The sequence below is a fragment of the Temnothorax curvispinosus genome, unplaced genomic scaffold (genome assembly GCF_003070985.1).
Source record: "Temnothorax curvispinosus isolate PA1 unplaced genomic scaffold, ASM307098v1 QBEX01010810.1, whole genome shotgun sequence".
NCBI classification, from domain to species: Eukaryota; Metazoa; Arthropoda; class Insecta; order Hymenoptera; family Formicidae; genus Temnothorax; species Temnothorax curvispinosus.
In genome coordinates, this window is record NW_020220590.1 from 139614 (window position 1) to 158766 (window position 19153).

The window sequence follows — 19153 nt, forward strand, 5'->3', positions numbered from 1 at the left end:
CGCATCGTTCACCATCAAGCGAAAATTGCGGCGACTCGTTCACAATGGCGAGACCCGCGTCCTTATCAAAGATTCAGAATTAATCCGGGCTTGACCAGCGTCGGGATTTGAACGCGAAGGACGTATATTTAACCAGATTTTTGTTTTACATTATTCAGAGAGCGTACTTTAAATTACTTATCATCTTCCTCGTCATAATCTTTAATCATTAAGTACAAAGCATTTTCAAACTGTAATAAAAACTCAAAAAGATATTTAAAAAGAAACAGAAAATATATGAAAATTTACTACGAATTTTATATTTTTGTTACAAAATTCTATGATTTGTTTTCTTTCTTCTGTATTTATTGCTCCCATGCAGTTACAGATTGTAAAATAACGTTATACATACAAAATAGGTGGTAATATAGATACAATTAATCATCGAGTTACTGCTTTATCAGTTTTATCACGTTGCTTTTTAACGCAATCGCATTTTTCACGGAGCGGCAATTGTGCAGTAAAAGTTTCTTTAACTCGTATGGAAAAAAAAAAACGACGGCAAAGAACGAAGGCATGCGAAATTCGATGAGGCGAGGCTGCGGGCGGGAATATTTTTTCCGTCGCTTGCTCAGGACGTTTCGCGCGAGCTGAAATTGTGCACGCAACCGAATCGTGCAGGTAGACAAGCATCATCCGGACCAACGGCGACAATTCATTCGCGGATCGGTTCGCAGTTGCTGCCATTTCGTCTGGAAATCGAAAGAGGGAGGGAATTGCAAACAAATATTTGAATGCGCCTTTGATACTTGCAATATTATTGCGTTAAATATTTTCCAGCTGCTCGTTCGTGCAACAAAAAAAAATTGTTGAAAACGCGATAACGATAAAAATCGGGCATGAATCGGTTTAACAATCGATATTTAAACGTTTAAACATTTTATTCTTCGTTCAAATATCACTGCTTAATACTGTTGCTGTGGTACTGTTGCAATCGTTATTTCGTCTCTCGGTTTATTTGATATTTCACGAAATTTCGTTACATTGTGTTACGGATACCGCGTAAAGGATCCGATCGAGCGGAACGTAAATCCGAAATCGGCGGGACATGATTATTATGTTAGCATTGCGGCATGCGTTACATAGCGCGCACTATGATATAACATCATTATATCATATTATAGAGATGGCATTTCGCGTTTTGCGATGAATGGAAAATCGAATCTCCATCAATTAATGTCATCATGCGTATTTTGGGAATTTGAGACTTTGTCCAACGTTGGAAATAATTCGATATCGCCGGCTTTCGTCTCATCGACGGAAATACGATGAAAAATCGCTCGCGCGAAATAATACGACAGAATTTTCTTGTGTTCGACGTTTTTCGCTATTTATATTTAAATATACGTTTCCCAAAATATTATCGTGTATATCTTTCGAATTCTGATTGTCTCTGCTTGCATTATTCTCCGAGTTGTTACGTCCTGCATATATCGTTCATTTTCAATACGCTATTAGATTTGTTATCACAATTTTTATTTTTCAAGATATCGTAAAATTTAAACTGGACCTAAAGTGTTAATCTCGTCTACGCTTCGAATCTCTGCTTCGTAATTATCCACGACAAATGATCTCCCCGTCTCACAAAAGCTGCGATCGTCGAAAGTTAAAAAGGGGATTTGGCCCTTTACTTATACGTAACTCGAACGGATGATGGCGAAACTTCTCGAGACGAGATGTAGGATACGCGATATAAGACGCACGTACCCATAACGGGGAGTGCTGTCGCGAAAACGAGGGGGGCTGGAACTTATCGCTCCTGTCTCGTGCCCGCATTCGTTGGACGGGGGAGGAGGGCTTCGTGTATATTATACTCGGTGACGCGGATATATTCAGCGCTCATCCCGGAACGAGGCACGCGCTCGTATCACCCGGTCTCCGACACAGCTACGTATATTTAACGTCTAATACGACGGCGTCGTGTTACACGAGAATTCACGCGGTATCAGGATGAAGAGGGAGAGGGGAAGAGGGAGAAAGAAAGAGAGTCCTCGCCGTACGAATCCCATAGGACGGCAGCCGTATATAGCACATCCTGGAGGTGGCCGTCGAAATAGGAAATTCCATTTGCGCCGCGAGAGTTTCCGAGATGGAAATAGTTCACGTTCGTTGACAACGTGTTATTTATCGTGGATTATTCGTTGAAAAATATGAATACCTGACTTAGAAAGAATGGCTAAAGATGCTGTTATTAAGGGCACGACTATTTTTTAAAGGAACTTTGAAATATATAATAAGAAGGTATAAAAAAGGTGACTGGACTGTCATCTTTCTTTCTTGTGGAAAGAGGTGATAGCTTCTCACTTACTGTCAATTACACTTGATCTGACTTGTTATTCTACTTTGTAGATTTAGAGATTCTTGCAATCTCACTGTCTAATGTTTCCGAATCTTTTAATAATAAATAATTATAGCGAGCTGCGAGGAATATATTCTTCTCGTTCGCCATTGCGCGTGATATAATTCGCGCGAAATCGAGATCCGCGGTAGATTCGGCTGCTGCTATATATTTGAAAGCATCTCAGCTTCTCGCAGGCGCTTAAAGCTTAAGACACCGAGATAATCGCATGAATGCGCATTGTCCGCCGCGCGTTACATGGCGATATCTACTGTCTCTCGCGAAGACATATTGCTTCCCGATCCTGCAGCGACGCCTCGCCTCGCTGCTGCAGGCGCCCGATCCGCCTCGGCACGTACCAGTTTCCGCGGAGAATGCCGAGGAGAAATAGATACGGAGCTCGTTACTCATCTAAAACAAACACGGCGAAACCTCTTCCCTCGTGGTCGCCGCCGCATATCCGCCTTCTCTCGACGTTGTTCGCAACTCGGCTTCGTTCGATCTTATACCGTCGGTCTCGTGGCTCGCGGTTACAATTCTCTGCAAACATCCTCGGAACATCCTTTTCCAGTTCGAACTAATTTCGACAAATAGACCGACTCTCTGTATTTTGCCATTCACGTTAAGTCTTGTTTAGACTTGCGAAACTTTTTGCTGTACGTGATATTCAATTTTTCATGAAGAGAAATATTTTTTTTTCCATGGCGTGAAAAAGAATTGTCATTGTATTTATCTTAAGTCGGTCTTAGGTCATAAATATTTGCACCAACTTTCGTATGAAACGCTTTCAAAGATATTTTTATCTTGTAAGTATTTGCCTAAGTTAACAAGATTAACAAATACTCTAGGTGGTTTAGCATTTTGGAAAATTGGCTTAAGTTTATTGTGACAAAGCTTAAGTATTCGAGGATCTCTTATACGTGCTACCGAAAAATACCATCCGAAATAAACGAGAATGCACATTAAACCGCATCGCGAAATTTTCAGTATACTTGCTTCGTATTTTCACTGGTACTTCGAGGGGGTGAAAAAAACGCGCCGTTATCTGGACTTCGTGATTTAAAGCGTGCAAATATTTTGCTTCGCAATCGCACCGATGCTTCCGCTCGAGCGGAATTTTTCTCTCGCACAATGTAAATCCGCGCCGGGGAGAAGCGCAAAACGGATATCGCGCTATCGTTCTCGAATGTTAGAGAGACAACAGCGAGTTGCATCTCCGATCCGTATGTGTGAGAAAGAACGCAGTCAGAAAGATTAAAAATAGAAGATTAAAAAATTACATAATGTTTTATATATATTGTATAAATAATAGAAAACCAAACTCTAAAAGAAATAACGATCGTTCAAATATCGAGATATTTGTAATTTACAAACGATTAGAAGTTGAAAGAAATTGCCGATATTTCAGATAATATAAAATCACGTTTTTAATTAATGTTAAATGCTTATGTTTTACGAAAAATTTCAATACAAACTTATTAACAAAATATGTAATGTCAGGAATGACAACACTATAAAGAAGTGTTATTTCCAAATCTTGCTGAGAAAGAATCGCGTTCAAAATCTTCGTAGAATTACCAGCCAAGAATGCACTTGCAATTTTTACGACGTCCTACACGCGACGGGATTCGGACTCGAGAAAAAGATGAAGAATAAAACGGAAAATCGCGAGAAAGCGATGATAAAGACGGATGGAGAGAAAGGGCGTGGATAGGCGAGAAAGGAGAACGATAAAGCACAGGAAAGTACTGACGGGATTGTCGTAGAGAGGAGGAAGAGGAAGAGAGAAAGAGTGAGAATGTGCGGGAGAGGAAATAGGAACGAGGGAAGATAGAGGGAGGACAAGTGTACATCGTAAATTCCCTTTGTCCGACCTTCTCGAGCGGACGACAACCCGCAGCGGGCCGCGGTTGTTTCCTCCTGAGCAACGATCTTCGCGGAAGTGGCGTTGAATGCCAAGACTAAGACAAATTTGTTTATTTGCGACGGGCAACAATGAGAGCGGTTCAGTCTTTGCGGGAATTTGACGCAAAGGGAGAGAGTTGTGGAAAGGATCAGACACGAAGCGATCAATATCTATTATCCGATAATCTTGCGGACGTCTTTAGCGCATTAACATCCAGGAAATTGTTCTAAATTTTTTTTCTAAAGTTCCTTCTAGACCCTCAGATTGGAGCTCGTAACTTTGTTCTAAGTAATTCGTAATTTGTATTAAATAATAATTCAAGCGAAATAGAAATGCCTTTCAAGCCCAGGCTCAGGCTGGATTAGACTATCGCGCTGTCAGGGAATATTGTACGTAACGCTAGTTAATGTCATTCAAACTAGAATTACATTACATTGAAAATTCAGGATTCACGTTGTTTCTACGTGCGCGCGACATGGCAGTTCTTTGACTCAGACACTCGATCTCGTTTGCTTATTCAGAGGGAGGAGCTGCATCAGAACGTCACCGCCGGCGTGGTGCTCTCGGACCACTCGCTGGTGCTGCAGAGCATAACTCGAGAGTCCGCCGGAGGGTACACCTGCATGGCTGCGAACGTTGAGGGCCGCGCCAAGTCCAACGTAGTCAATCTCGAGGTTATGTGTAAGTATATTTTACGCGCTCTTACCCGACGATGAGAGAAGGAGAGAAAGAGAGAAAGCGGAAACCCTTGTGAAAGCGCCGGTTAATGGCCTCGGTGGCACGGAATTTCCTACCAAGTGGAATGCTAGTAGAACTAGCTGGTTTTGTGCCGACAGTTTCTCGTCGCGTTGCTCGGTGATCAGAGTTCAAAGCTGTTTGAAATTCAAAATAAAAAATTTGGAAGCCTAGAGTTAAGATTAGAGATCTGGGGTACAGCGGGAAAAGATTTGGGAACAAAAATGGCGAGGAATAGAGTTAAGATACGCGGCGAAACGCGCGGTCGATGCGATTTAGCGCTCACCTCCCTGCGGCTCTTACCTCGCGGCTGACCACGAGCACGGCCGCTACTACTTCGCCGATATTTCACGGAATATCCGCGCTGTCCCGCGTAAATCCCCCGTGCTCCGATTTTGCAGTATCGGAAAGTATAAATAAAACGGTCGGTTTTACGTCCGCGGAGGGCCCCCGCGGGGGACAGTTATCGATCCTTCATCCGTGCGGACCGACCTCCCCGCAGCCGCGTTGTAATATATAACGTTTATGCAAAGAAATCGCGCGAAGCCGGATCTCTTATCCGACGCATGTTTCACTGCCGCTGCGCGCGACGGCGCCGCAATATTTTTTGGAAAATTTAGCGCATGCACCCGCCCGAAATGCGGCCATATGTAGGTTCGTAGCAGCAAATGTTGCCACAAGTTGTAACTTCTTACCGGCGCTCTCACCTGGCGCGCGTCGATTTAAAAGCTCGGCGAAAAAGCCTGGAAATTTGAAATACACCGTGGGCCATTTATCTTAACGATATACGTGCATATATAGGTAGTTTTTGTTCCGAAACGCTAATGGAGATACATACACGTCGGCTCAGTGAACTGGTACGTTTCAGCGACCGTATATTTCACACACATGGTATAATTATTAATTAAATTGTCTAATAAATTGTGGACCCACTTGCACTATGCGGTAACTTACCTCGTGTATTTTGGTCAACCGAACATGCATATAGCTCGTATCATACCGTGTATTACGCTAAATTCAATGTGCTACAAACAACCGTTATCCTTGAATATACATTATGTATAATGAGTATTATATTTACTAGTTATTAATGTCCATATGCTCGTGTAACAATATTCCATTATCGTAATAATTTAGAAATGCATTCTATTAAGAAAATTTACTTATAAATTAGATCGTGGTTAATTTAATGGTCTTCTAATTCCCCAGCCATTAAAATTAATAATAGCAAAATAAAAAGATTTAAAAATCTAATGCAAAAGTTTGTGACGTGTCCATGTTATTTTGAACTTTTATAGCATCACGATCCATTATACATCTTTCTGAAGACAGTGACAGTACGCTCTTAGCTGCATTTTACTTTCAGAATTCTCGGTGTTTACACTTATCTCATTATATAAGTTTTACACTTTTCCTTTCTTGTCATTTGCTACGTATACCTCGATTATATTGTTCTCGTGAATTCCTGTCCGGAATACGTAGTAAGGTGCCAAAATCCATACGTTATGCCGCAGTCGCGCCCGTTTGCAAGTACGTGCTGAACTCGGGCGGAGGTTGGAGGTACCAAAACGCCACCCCGCCGCCGTTCAACGTGCCCGAGGAGGTGCACGGCGCTCTCAAGCACGAGACCATAAGTTTAGTTTGCGAGGTCGAGGCCAGCCCCACCAATGTGACCTTCCATTGGACCTTCAACAGCAGCGGCGACCTCAGCGACGTTCCGTCCACCACCTACACCAACGAAGGCACAACCAGCAGGCTTAATTACACCCCGGTAACCGATACGGATTACGGGGTTCTGGGTTGCTGGGCCAGCAACTCCGTCGGCTCCTCCAAGCAACCCTGCCTCTATCAAGTCATCGCCGCAGGTTCGTACGAGTTTAGCCCGCTACCCCCTTTTTTTGTCTTAATTGCTAGTCCCTAAAAAACGTTTACAACCTTCCACGCGCGGGTAAGTGACGTGGAACGCATATAAATTGTAAGCACAAAGAATTGCTTAGTTTACAGATTACAGGATGTGACATCTTTTATACATTTTTTAAACATTTTGATAAATATTCTGTTAATAATTTGATTATAAAAAGTGATATTATTAAATAGACGTCACTGGTCAGTATAAATTGTATTTATTTTTGCTTCTCGCTAAACTCAATCTTTATGTCAGAACTGATTTGTTTCAATCTATGACTGTTTGTTCAATTCAAAATACTAGTAAATAGAGAGGTATGTAAAAAAAACAGAGCAGATTTACAAAATCCATAAACTATCGATTTCCAGCTCACAACAAATATTCAACAACGCAGGTTCAGTTTTTGCTGGAAAATTGTTTATTGGTTTAAATACCTTCTTGTAATGATTATGGAAACGTATAATTCACAACGTAAAAATATTATCCTTCTAATAGACTTATTTATGAATTCTACTGAACATAAAAATGCAGAATTTATATAATATATATAGAAATTTAAAAGATCTTTTCATTCTGGAACGTTCAAGTTCCTTACATTTATCACATTTTTATAAATTGCAAAAAATAAATGAAATAGAGAAATCCCCATGTGCGTTGCATGCATAAACTTTTCATTCGCCGGTTTGAAACTGCTCATTTTTCGCAGAGAATAATTTTTAATTATTATCCGCGTTCGTGAAAGTTGAATAACACAGTTCGTGTATTTTTCATATTTTGTGCGTCGTGAAAAAGCTGTTTAACGCTAAAGCAGCATGTTTAACGTATTTAACTATTTATAAAACGGACGAGGCAGGCTCCCCAGAGCGCGACAATATTATCTATTCGAGATACGTGGGCCGCCTGATTGCTATTTATTATCAATTGTTATATCGTTTCATATTCACCGGACGGCGTTATTATTATGCGTACAAATGTTAATCCATAATTAGCGGGGACGTAACTATTATTGCATCTGAATAATTTAACAGTTTATAGCGCTATAATTAAAGCCATCTTTTAATTAATTTTGCAATTAAGTAACATAATACCCGCAGAGCCATATTATAAGCCTACCACAATAACTTACGCGTCACGCAGGCACATAATATTTGCAAATCAGCTTATTGAAATTCAACATGTATTATTGAGCCTACATTTGCAAATATACAGATTACTCCAAGTTTAATGCAACGACTCCGAAACGCAAAATTTTCAGCTAGCTCGAAGTCAACTCTTTTCTTTTTTTACATAGGCATTCCGTCGAGCGTCATATTTTTCTCAATTCGTATTATTATAAGAACTCCTTATGCGACATGGATTAATACAATTCTAACGAACGGATTAAAAATTGTAATGCTAAACATGTACGCCTTTCCACTCGCGCCACGATTTGCGCGAAGACCGCGGAATCCGGGGATCACAGGAGACGGAGAACGGTCGAGGGAATTAAGAAGAGGACAGGAAGGAGGAAAAAGAGAAAAGAAAGAGAAAAATGCGACGTTGCACAACGAGAGATGCCACGCTGAAATTCGCCCGTGCGTTTTTTTGCGGGAATTTAATGAAAACCGTAATTGAATATGTTCATTACGAGGTATAACGCCTGTCGCGCCGCCGACCGTCGTCCCGGTTCCCGGATCCTCGGCGCAGACCGGGAAAAGTTCTGTCCGTTCCGTGGCCCGTAAAAGTTCCTCGCGTTCCCGACGTCGCGTCCCGACGGACGGACAACCAGATCGATTTGGTCCACGGGATGCAGCCCGAAAGCATCGCGGACTATACTTTCTCCGCTTCGCCCCGCCCGGTAATTGGACGCGTAATTTATTTCACGCGCCGACCCGATGCGCACCTTACGTAGTTACCGGAACGGCAATTTTCTCACGCGCAGCATCCCCAACGTCACGTTGTTTGACTATCGCATCGATATTAGTTGACAATTTCGCGATACACCGCTCGAATAAATATTATTGGCATTTACAGTATTTTGTGTAAACGAGTGTTAGCTAATATAGATATACATATTAATCACATCCAGAGTATCCAGAAACTCTCCAGCCTCGATTTGAATAGTCTGTCTTCGACATTAGAAAATTTACAGATGGAGTTTTTGTTATTTCTGATTGTTTTCTTCTTTGCACGTTTAAAACCAAATATTTCAGATAATCTTGTTGCTTTTAATTATTATTTTGTGACTGAATAAACCTGGTCTTACAGAAAGACGATTTACTCTATCTGAATGAAAATGTCAATAGAAACGGAAAATTGCATTGAAATTATTTTCTGCCGTTTCACTAGACTCTCTTCTTTATCGATATCAGAGGAGCGATATAGCTTGCGAACATCTTTCGTCCGATGCGAGCAGCAGCGTAATTTTCAGTGACGCGAGTATTCGAGGGGAACGATAACGCGAGATGGTAAACGCGCAAGTGCCATTATTTCTCGATACATCTTCTCTCGTAAGCCGGTCTTGAAAAGATCGCAAACAAGAAGCGCGTGGATGCCAAGATACCGCAATGTAGCGTGTAATCTCTGCGTTGAGACGGCCGCGAAGAAGCGGAGTGATAAGGTCGACCTCGATTCGTACTCTCGGTTGTAGCAGTCATAAATTTATTGTAAATACAGAGATGTCCTAGAAAACCGTCGTCGCTCCTCATGCCTTCTATTCTTAGAGTGGAAAACTTTCAAAGGAGCCGAAGAAAAATTTGTAGACATAAACAACGGTGATAGGGTTCCGAGAGCACTCTAAATATAAACTGAACATAAATTCCGACTTAATGAACAGAATGTAATGTCGCGGCTATGACATCGCGCTAGACAATTGCCAAAATGTGAAACCTCAATATTTTTTCGGGCAACGACTTTTAATAAAGTCGCGCGTGAGTCGCGACTGCTCTTAATTGAACTAGTTATTTTCTTGCATTTTTTAATAAGAAATATTAAGTCCGTCTAAGAAAACGTGGATAGGTATGTATATGTAATATATAATAATCAAACACCTAACTTTTAATTAATTAAAAATTTCAAAGTAAATAGATAAAATTATATTTTTTTAAGAGAATATTATTTTAACCAGAATTTAATTTAGATTACCTTCAATAATAGAGGTAGTTATGTGTTTAAAAAATTAAATATAGTTACAGGTAACATTATATGAAATTTCTGCTGAAAAAATAATTGGCTGCGAATTTTGTCGAAAAATACGCGGTTGGAGGTAAGTGGGTCAGCGTACTGTAAAAGCCCGTATTAAATTTTCTCTAAATTTAACGTAATTTTATATTTAAGGAAAACGAGAGATAATTATGAATTACCGTTTTTCTCCCTCGAGAACGGAACGGCGCGGCGGCCTCTTGTACGCGATATGAGCACGGATAATAAAGCAGATGACAAAAAACAAGCGCTTTAACCGGTGCTTTAATCCACAGCCGCCGTCTGTGAGCAACGACGGTGCTATTAGCCTTCTTCTTCCCCTCCAGACCATTTTCTTCCGTTTTGCACTTTCCGGGAGATTAGCGATGGCAAAAGCAATTGCGCAATGCGCAACGAAAACAAATGCAGCGAAATCGTGCAATAATGGCAAGAACACGCGTCGAGACACTGCAGCGCACCACGATGATTTTTCGTGTTGCACTTCGCAACAGCGCGCGACGTCTATCGAACGCGACGCTTTTTGAGAATTCGCGAGAGAAAAATCGGTTATTTTAACGCTATCTCCAGTTCTATTTCCGAGAAAATGGGAAAACCTCGGTTGCACTGGTCTTTTCTTATCTTGAGTGAAAATGAATCTTTATATATATACTCACGTTTCTTTTATTAATACCGTAAATTTTGCGGCTAACTAAAAATTATGATCGAGAATATAGTAAACTAAATTTATTTTTATATATGATAATGATTCCGGTTATCAATAACTAAGTAAAAAATTTGGCACAGACATACATACGTACATACATACACACATACTGACATTTTTTTTAATGCAATATTTCGACGTTTTAAAACACTCTGAACATATTGACATTAAAAACTCAAAAAACAATCTTTTCTTTGATTTCTTATACATCGTATATGCGTTCTTTGACTACTATCACTGAAGAGGGCCCAATTCAGGGCAGAAACGTTTGATAATTTTTAATCTGTTAATATTTTAATGTATTGACTAAGAATTTGTTAATTATAATTTTCGCATATTAGATCCTGCGTTGGCTCTCATAGCCCATTATTTACCTTGCTTTTCTTTGGTTTCTTCTACCCTTATTTTATATATAATTTTTTTAAATTTGGTTGATTAGAGCCAACTTTCTACACAATCAAAGGTTCATATACGAATTTACGAAAACAAAGCTTCCTCTATGAGGAAGCAATTAACTAACGTATATAAAACCAATACTCTTATGGAAAGAACGCGCAAAAAATGGAATAATATAAGGTATCATTAAAGTAAATGTTCTTGTAGAAAGAGATTTTTTAATAAAATTTCTTTTTTGACAAGTTAATATTATCCGATTATTAATAAATAATTCTAATATCCTCGGGAATGAGAAGAAGATCGTAAAAGGGTGCATTAATGGCAATGGCGGTCGGTAGACTCTTTCGGTCGCGATTATATCGCGTGGGTTTTCGGTTAATGCACCACCGCGCACAGTCGATCATACACATAATTTTATTACCCTGAAAACGAACTAGTGTCGCGGCGTAATTTCCAGCGGACAATAAAACGAAATTTGCGCGCCATGCAACGATCTCTCTAATTTTTTTCTCATATCACCAGAATTTCGATTTTTGTAAAGTTATTTAACGCTCTTGTCGTAAAACGAAAATAGAGAAAGGGGAAAAGATTAACATGCGACATAAAATAAAAATTAAAATAAAGCTTAAATAAATAGAGGTGCACGAAGTTGTATGAAATACATAACGAAACATTATTAGTCGCATGTGCTAAGAAAAAAATAACAATTACGTTAAACAAAAGAATCAATTTTACTGAATGATATTTGGACACAATAAGTACGATATGTAAATACTTTTATGTTTTTATGTGCATAACAACGCGATGCGTTTTTACTAGATTATTACCAATAGTCAATTTAACAAATATTGTATTACAAAATATTTTTATCGATTTTTTAGAAACACGCGAAAAAATATTGGTGACGTTTTCCCAGAATTTAATTGTCGCTTTAAATTTTTAAAAATATGATATTTGTTATTGATAGATATAAATAAAAAAAAGTCGAAAAAAATTATAAAAAATTTTTTTATACCTTTATTCGTGCGAGATGCATAATTCGTTACATTTTGTCATGAGAAATAAATTTCTGTCAATATTTTTATATTTTGCAAACGTATATCAAAATTAAAAGAAAAGTTTTTAATTCTGAATATTAATAATAATAATATTTAATAACTTCATAATTATATTTAATAAATTAGTAATAGTATTATTAATTATAATTAAAAAAAAAACGATTGATGAAAGTGAAGTAATTTCAGCTTTCATTTTCTTATACTCGCATGTCATTTCGTTGAAGCAATCATCTTTTCTTTCCTCTCTTTGATACGTATTATACTTGTCCAAAGCAGATATAAAAGATAGAATGCGAGGACGAGAGACAAGATGAGAAGGATCTTGTTTGAAAAATAAACACGTATTTTTCCTTTGAAGGCATCCTCGCGATCTCCCTCGCTAATCAGGGATCGCGCGTTCCCTCTCTCTCGCTCTCGCGATCTCCAAAGTCACATTTTGTTCGCAGGCAGACCTTACCCGTTGCAGAACTGCACGACTTACAACATGAACGGTTCCTGGGTGAGGATATCCTGCGTCGAGGGATACGACGGCGGTCTGCCGCAGAAATTCGTCGCCATCGTAGGCAAACGGCGGCTGGAATCATCTCATCCTTTCTGGGAGTTTCAAATGCTTAAGCCGGCGAAAGTCGCCCTTTACGCGGTAAACGCGAAAGGCTCGAGTGAACCGTACGCCATAGAGGTCGTCTTGAAAGGGGTAGCCAAATTCACCGGTAAGTTTTCGTCAAGTGCAATCAGGACACTCACCGAAGTAACGGTGAGGATAACTTACTTAGAGTGCTTTGCCGTGACGATCTTAGAATGTTTGGCAGTTGACGATGCAATCCGAAAATAACCGACCACTTGTCGTGGAATAAGATCTGACGTTCCTATATAGTATCGGCAGTAAGTTTTATTTTAGCCGGTTATCTTAGAATTAAAATTAGAAAAATTAGAAAAGTAAGTTGAATAATTTAATGTCAAAATATATTATTCAAAACATGTGTTTTATAAATTGTATAATCACACATTTCCTTTGCACGGCGAAACGTTAAAGTAAAATGTAAATTCTCTCCTATATGCATGGGGTTGGCACGGTAAAAAAAGGTTTCATAAATTATACATAAAAATCTATGGAAAACAACTCCGGAGAAAATTCCGAGAAGCTCTCCTTAATCCTTTCAATCGCGATGCAAATAATCCTGAGTGCATAGAATCGATATCCCGAACCCGCACTGGAGCCAAAGCTTTTTTCCTCGTTTCATCGGGCGCTCTTTATTCCGTTTTCGAACCCCGGCGAGGCTGACGTTCGCGTCAAATCGCAGCTTATCGATCGGCCAGCCGGCCGTGCGCCTGTTATTCGAACTTGGGCAAAAATACGATGGTGGTAAAAATAGCGCATATTGCGCAGAGGGAATCCGCACTCTAGCGACTCCCGTGTATAAACTTCCGCATTGTTAAAAAAAGAGGTGCTCGATAAAAAAGGTGTGTACTGTAGAAATTACAGTGATGAAGGGTTCCGCTTTGTTTAACTACAAAAGATCCCGGACGAACGTGGTTTAATAAAAATGGTGCGCTCGCAAATTCTGAATGTCCGCGAACCCCACTTTTTTCCTTCAAAGGAAGAAAGTGCAAAAAATGTAATTACTGGAGAATTGGTTAACAAGAATTTACTTCGTACATTCATATACATTTTTAAACGTACATGCATCTCAATAAATAAATTATACAAAAATGAAACAAAAATTGGACCGAAAGAATTATACGTATTAAAAAATTATACTAAAATTGAACGCAATGATAACAAATCGCAATACAATATGTTTTCATCTGGATATATGTTACAAAAATGTATCCGTAATACCGCGACGAGTCAAGCCCCTTGCACAATGCTAGGCAACAGGCAATAGGAACAGGGAATAGAAATCAGAAATCATGTATAAATGCAGAATAAACAGTGACACAGGCAATAGATATAGTTTTCGTCACGTTGGAAATTCTGTGCCTATTGCCTGTTGCCAATCAATCATAGCATTCGAATTTTTTAGGTTGTAATTAACGATTTTTTTGTTATTTCCTGTTCCTATTGCCTGTTGCCTGGCATTGTGCAAGGGGCTTTATTCGTACAGAAATTTCCAGCGATAACGCGCTGATAATAATTTACGTTCGACTCACTTTCGTCTTGTTCCCGTTCGCGGGATTTGAAGAACAAGCGCATCAAGTTTCGGCCTTCAATTTAGATGACCGTGACGTTATCTCGACCGGAAACACTGGCGGCGACATGCAAATGATCCCTGTTGAACAGTTCGCCGCGCGCGCTAGGTCAACCCTGGTCTAGCTCGTTGCCGGTTTCGCTGAAACACGCGGCGGTCGACCCTCGCGTAAAATTTATGAGCGTCAAAATTTATGAGCCATTATTATGCATTCTGCTCTCCGCCACGTCCGCATCGCGTCCGCTCTCCTCCATTTTCCCGACACCCGCGCGCTAGGGGCACGATTTTCGCTAATCGAAAACGATCGTCGCTTTCGTTAATCCTTGAACGTTCGACCGCAGAGATATGATAAGGATGAGCCCGCAAATGCAACTCCTGAATTATGTACGATCCCCCTTTTGATATGCAAAATGTATTGGGAACGTCGCGGTCTTTCTTCTGAAAATTTGATCGGCCTCAATCATCGGTCGCGATGTTAATTTTCTATGTTAAATATCGTAGCGAGCAATTAAAATACGAAATTAGAGCTCTATTGATATAAACTCAGCTTGAAATTAACTGATAAATAAGATTTAATGATTAATTGTAAATATCAGGTTGCTTTTCCCTGGTGAAATAAACCAAACGTCGGAATCAAATAAAAAATTCACGCGGCTCCAACCCGGAGGCCAAACTCAATGCGCGCGCGCACACAAACTCACTGCAAAAGCTTCAAACATCAGATTAAAAAAAATTCTTAAGAAAAAGACTTTTAACCGATTAGGAGCTACAGTTAAATGATATTGAAATTAAGATAGTATTGGATTCTGAAAAGAAAACATCATTATACTCATCAGATTTTAGGTTTAATTATATTTTAGCGGCATAAACAGCAGAGAGGATGTTTCATTTAAGCGCTTGCTTTGTAACTTGCCGTTGTCCTTCAATTTGTCGAGAGGGTCGTCAAAACTATCAATAGGGGAGGTATCGCGAAATCGAGACGCAGGCCGCATACCACAGTATCTCGTTTTAACGCAAAGCAAAGGGACACGGTCCTTCGTTTACGGTTAAGAGAAAGGAGGAGCGTGTTCCGTCGTCAGTTCCGACGACGTCCTTTAATGTGTTCCGTCGATGCTTCGTTCGTATTCAATTACAAGCTCACAACCAATGGAGAATAGATGCGCTTTGTGCTTTGTTAATTAGCATTTAACTGGAACTTGATTGTTAATTGAAAACAAATTAGCTGGCCGGTTGTTTGCGCCGTCGCGGCGTCGTGCCCCGATGCAACGCGCAACTTCGGTGGATACCTGTTTACAAGGTGATCGAATTACAGCTCTTGGCTACGACACTCGCAATTTATATCAAGTGCTCCGGAAAAGTATTCCTCTCGTGGATCTCCGATCGACTTACAGTCAAAGTTTTATTAACGAAAATATTGAGATAGCTTACACACTGTGAACAGTTAAAAAGAAATGGGTCTTAAATTAAGCTTTGCAGCTAATATTAGAAACAGCTTTTATTAGTTTTGGATTATTTACCGAGATGTCCGGCGATGAAAATTTAATTATTGTGAAAAAAATATTTGATTAAAAATTTATAACTGCAAGGATTAGCGACAGCTCCGATTACTCCGCGTAATCCTCCGACTGCGAGCGTGTGATACTGTGATATCTACAATCTTCGATTAATTCCAAGCGAACTTTAACAGAATCTTAATATAAAATTTCAGTTACCGCGAAGCAGGCCAAATTAGGACACTTATAAACTTTTGAACTACGCAGCGAGAATTCCTGAAAATTTCCCGTTTTTATCGCGTAAGAGGTCTGATGAAGTCTCATAGAAGCGCGATATTTCCGTAATTACAGAAAGTTCATCTGCCTTCGTGCAATCCGATTACCTCAAAAATTTTACATTCACGGCGCTTTTTGGAACCCACTCGATCGAGATGTTCGCCGTTAGTTAAATTTTTCTCGAGCGGACTTGCCTCGTCCTGTGGGGGGTGGCTCAGCCGAAAGAGAGAAGCGGTAACTTTAGGACACGCTTGATGTACACACGTACACACGCCCTTACACTTACTCACGTCGCGGTTTAAGCCGAATGATTAACGACGGCGCGAAAACGACTGCGGGTGTCGGGCGCGTCGTTCCCGCAGAGAGCCGGAGCTATTCCTAATCCGCTGCTGCAGCTCTCTCTCTCTCTCTCTCTCTCTCTCTCTCTACCAGTCTACCAGCCACCGCCGTTCCTCTCTCGCCTCTCTCCCGCGCGCGGAACGAGCGACTCACAAATCAGCCGCAGCGTTAGACCACCGTAATGCAACCTGCCACGAAGTTCGAAACGATCGACTCTGGGCGCCGCTCCTTAATTGGAAACAGATTACGTTCGTGCCGACGCGCGAGAGTCTGCCGAGGGGATGTCGGACAGGTAAATTGGAACGCTTGGTCGCGTCTGATCCGTGGCTGACCGCAGCTACTGCGCGAAATCTTAAGCGGGCGAACGTACGCCGCGCGCGAACATAGCGATTTATCGTGAAGGAATGCACAATAGGGAAATACGTCCTCGTTGAATAGATGGATAGCTCAAGGAGCAAGAGAGAAATGCAATTATTCAGAATCAGAAGAGGGCTTTAATAAGAGTGTGTTCAAAAGAGTTAAGAATAATAATTTTACGATATGTAGAGTTTTACTTATTCGAATAATAAGATAAAAGAAAAAAAATTTTCTTTTAATACTTGAAACAGATACCAATAATAATTTGTCAGTAGTGATTGAAATATAATATATTTCCAGATTTATAATTAATCGAGTTCTGGTTCTATTTCAAGGAATGCCTGACAAGAATTAAGGTCGATTGTGATGGAAATAAGGAAAAGTTATAATCAATTTTCATACAACTAAAGCGCGACATTGATGTCTCATATTTTCACATCCTTATTTTTACACTTAATTGTCAGGATTTTTTCTTAAATGCAGCTCCAAAATTCCTTAAAAAAGAGAATTCTGTAAACTACATCATAATTCTGACAATGGGATTATCTCTTCACGGAAGTAGACAATAGTATTTGCAGAAGCAATAATAATAATAATAATAATGTCTATAAGACGAATAAGCAGAGCGTACATTTTCTCTAATAATAGCGATATACCAGAAATACCCTACCAGAATGATAAAACACGTCTAGACCCTTATGGGGAAAGTCATGTAAGGAGTTACCCTTACCGACCATACGTTATTTATGGACTGGGGGATTAGCAGAGATTTCGTTCGTAGGCGAATCAACGTCCTCGACCGACATGTCACCGATCCTGATTGGACTTGGTGGCACGGCGACCGGTCTGGGGTTAATCGTGACCGGTGTGCTAATGGCACTTTGGAGGAGACACGCGGCCACCCCGGCGAAGCCGAAGCCGCCGCAGCAGCCTAGCATCGCGACTTTCGCGGGGAAGGGCGAGGAGGAGGACGGCAATCCGGATCTCATACCTACGACGGCCTTGACCAACCATCTCACTGGTAAGCTCGCTTAAAGTGTATCCGTCGATTCGACGAATTCCCGTAAATTACAGATCAATTCAATTAACGAGAAGTTCGAAAAACTTGAATTAGCTTCGAGAGAATGTTTGGGTTTCTTCTTATTTCTCTATTATCTTAGACTTTTAAAGTCGATACGTTTGAGAATGCGTTATTTAATCTGGTCGCGAGAAGTAGAACAAACAGAAACAAACATTGATTCTAGACTATTGAACATATTTATAATATTATGTGATAAATTTCCGTCAGTTTTTTTTTTTAACCGTTGCTCTTTCTTGTTAGTAAAACGTTTTGAAACATCGTGAGAAAATTTAGTATATCAGACGAGAGACCGAATCGTTTAAATCGCGCAGAGATTTTCCATTTAACTTTTACAAGCGTGCCCCTTTAAGAAAGGATCGGAGGCATATCCGGCCGGTGCATAACCGGCCATCCCATTCGCTGAGTTTCTATTTAGACTGATGGAACTGGCGCATTTGTACGAGGATTTTAAGAATACCGGGTTTGGCCTTAGCCGGGATAGCATGCGTTAACGGTACTCTCAAGAAAATTGCACGTGCAATATGAACGGTTCTAGTGTACCGTATCGACATATGCATACACGCGAAGCATGGAAATGCATGCATATATACATAAATGCAGGAAACACATATGGTAATCTATGTGATAAAAAAAACACATATGCAAAAAGTTCCAAAAAACATAGCAGTGTTTTTCGAAACGAATCTGGATCGCTCTTTCCTTCGCGGAAATTTAAATCCATAGAGCACTTGTTATAATTTAATTAATATTTAACAAGAGTCAAATAAGCTTTAAGGCTGAATAACTACAGTTAATCTGTAAAATGAATTCGCGAGATATCTTGGAAAATGAGTTCTCGTTATACCCTTATTCGAGCACTCTTTCTCGAATCTACTTCGCCGAATCTAAAATTCAACAATTATGATATACGCACCCAACTTTCCACACTTTGCTACACTAGTAATACTTTGTTAAAATTTAAACTCGGTAATTATATGCAACGTAATAAAGTTTAAAAGTAGTTGAACAAAAGTAATTTAATAACAGAGTGCCACAGCTTCAAATAAAATATTCGCCGATCAGGTAACAAACGCAGATTACATGCAAGATTAAAACGTGCTTATTTTTTATTAATTATCGCCGGACATACATAAAACCTAGTTCTTAGACCATTTCTC

General features: G+C 39.9%; 1 protein-coding gene across 1 annotated transcript in view; it reads left to right on the forward strand.

The window, feature by feature from the left end:
• Nucleotides 1–19153, forward strand: part of LOC112460800 (basement membrane-specific heparan sulfate proteoglycan core protein-like) — a gene marked incomplete at its 5' end in the record, with an annotated part of 140869 nt that overhangs the window by 119453 nt on the left and 2263 nt on the right. The window contains 4 exons of the mRNA XM_025025669.1: nucleotides 4805–4964; nucleotides 6533–6883; nucleotides 12708–12971; nucleotides 17697–17936. Of these exons, the coding sequence (XP_024881437.1) occupies nucleotides 4805–4964; nucleotides 6533–6883; nucleotides 12708–12971; nucleotides 17697–17936 (1015 nt within the window). The remainder of the gene's footprint in view (nucleotides 1–4804; nucleotides 4965–6532; nucleotides 6884–12707; nucleotides 12972–17696; nucleotides 17937–19153) is intronic.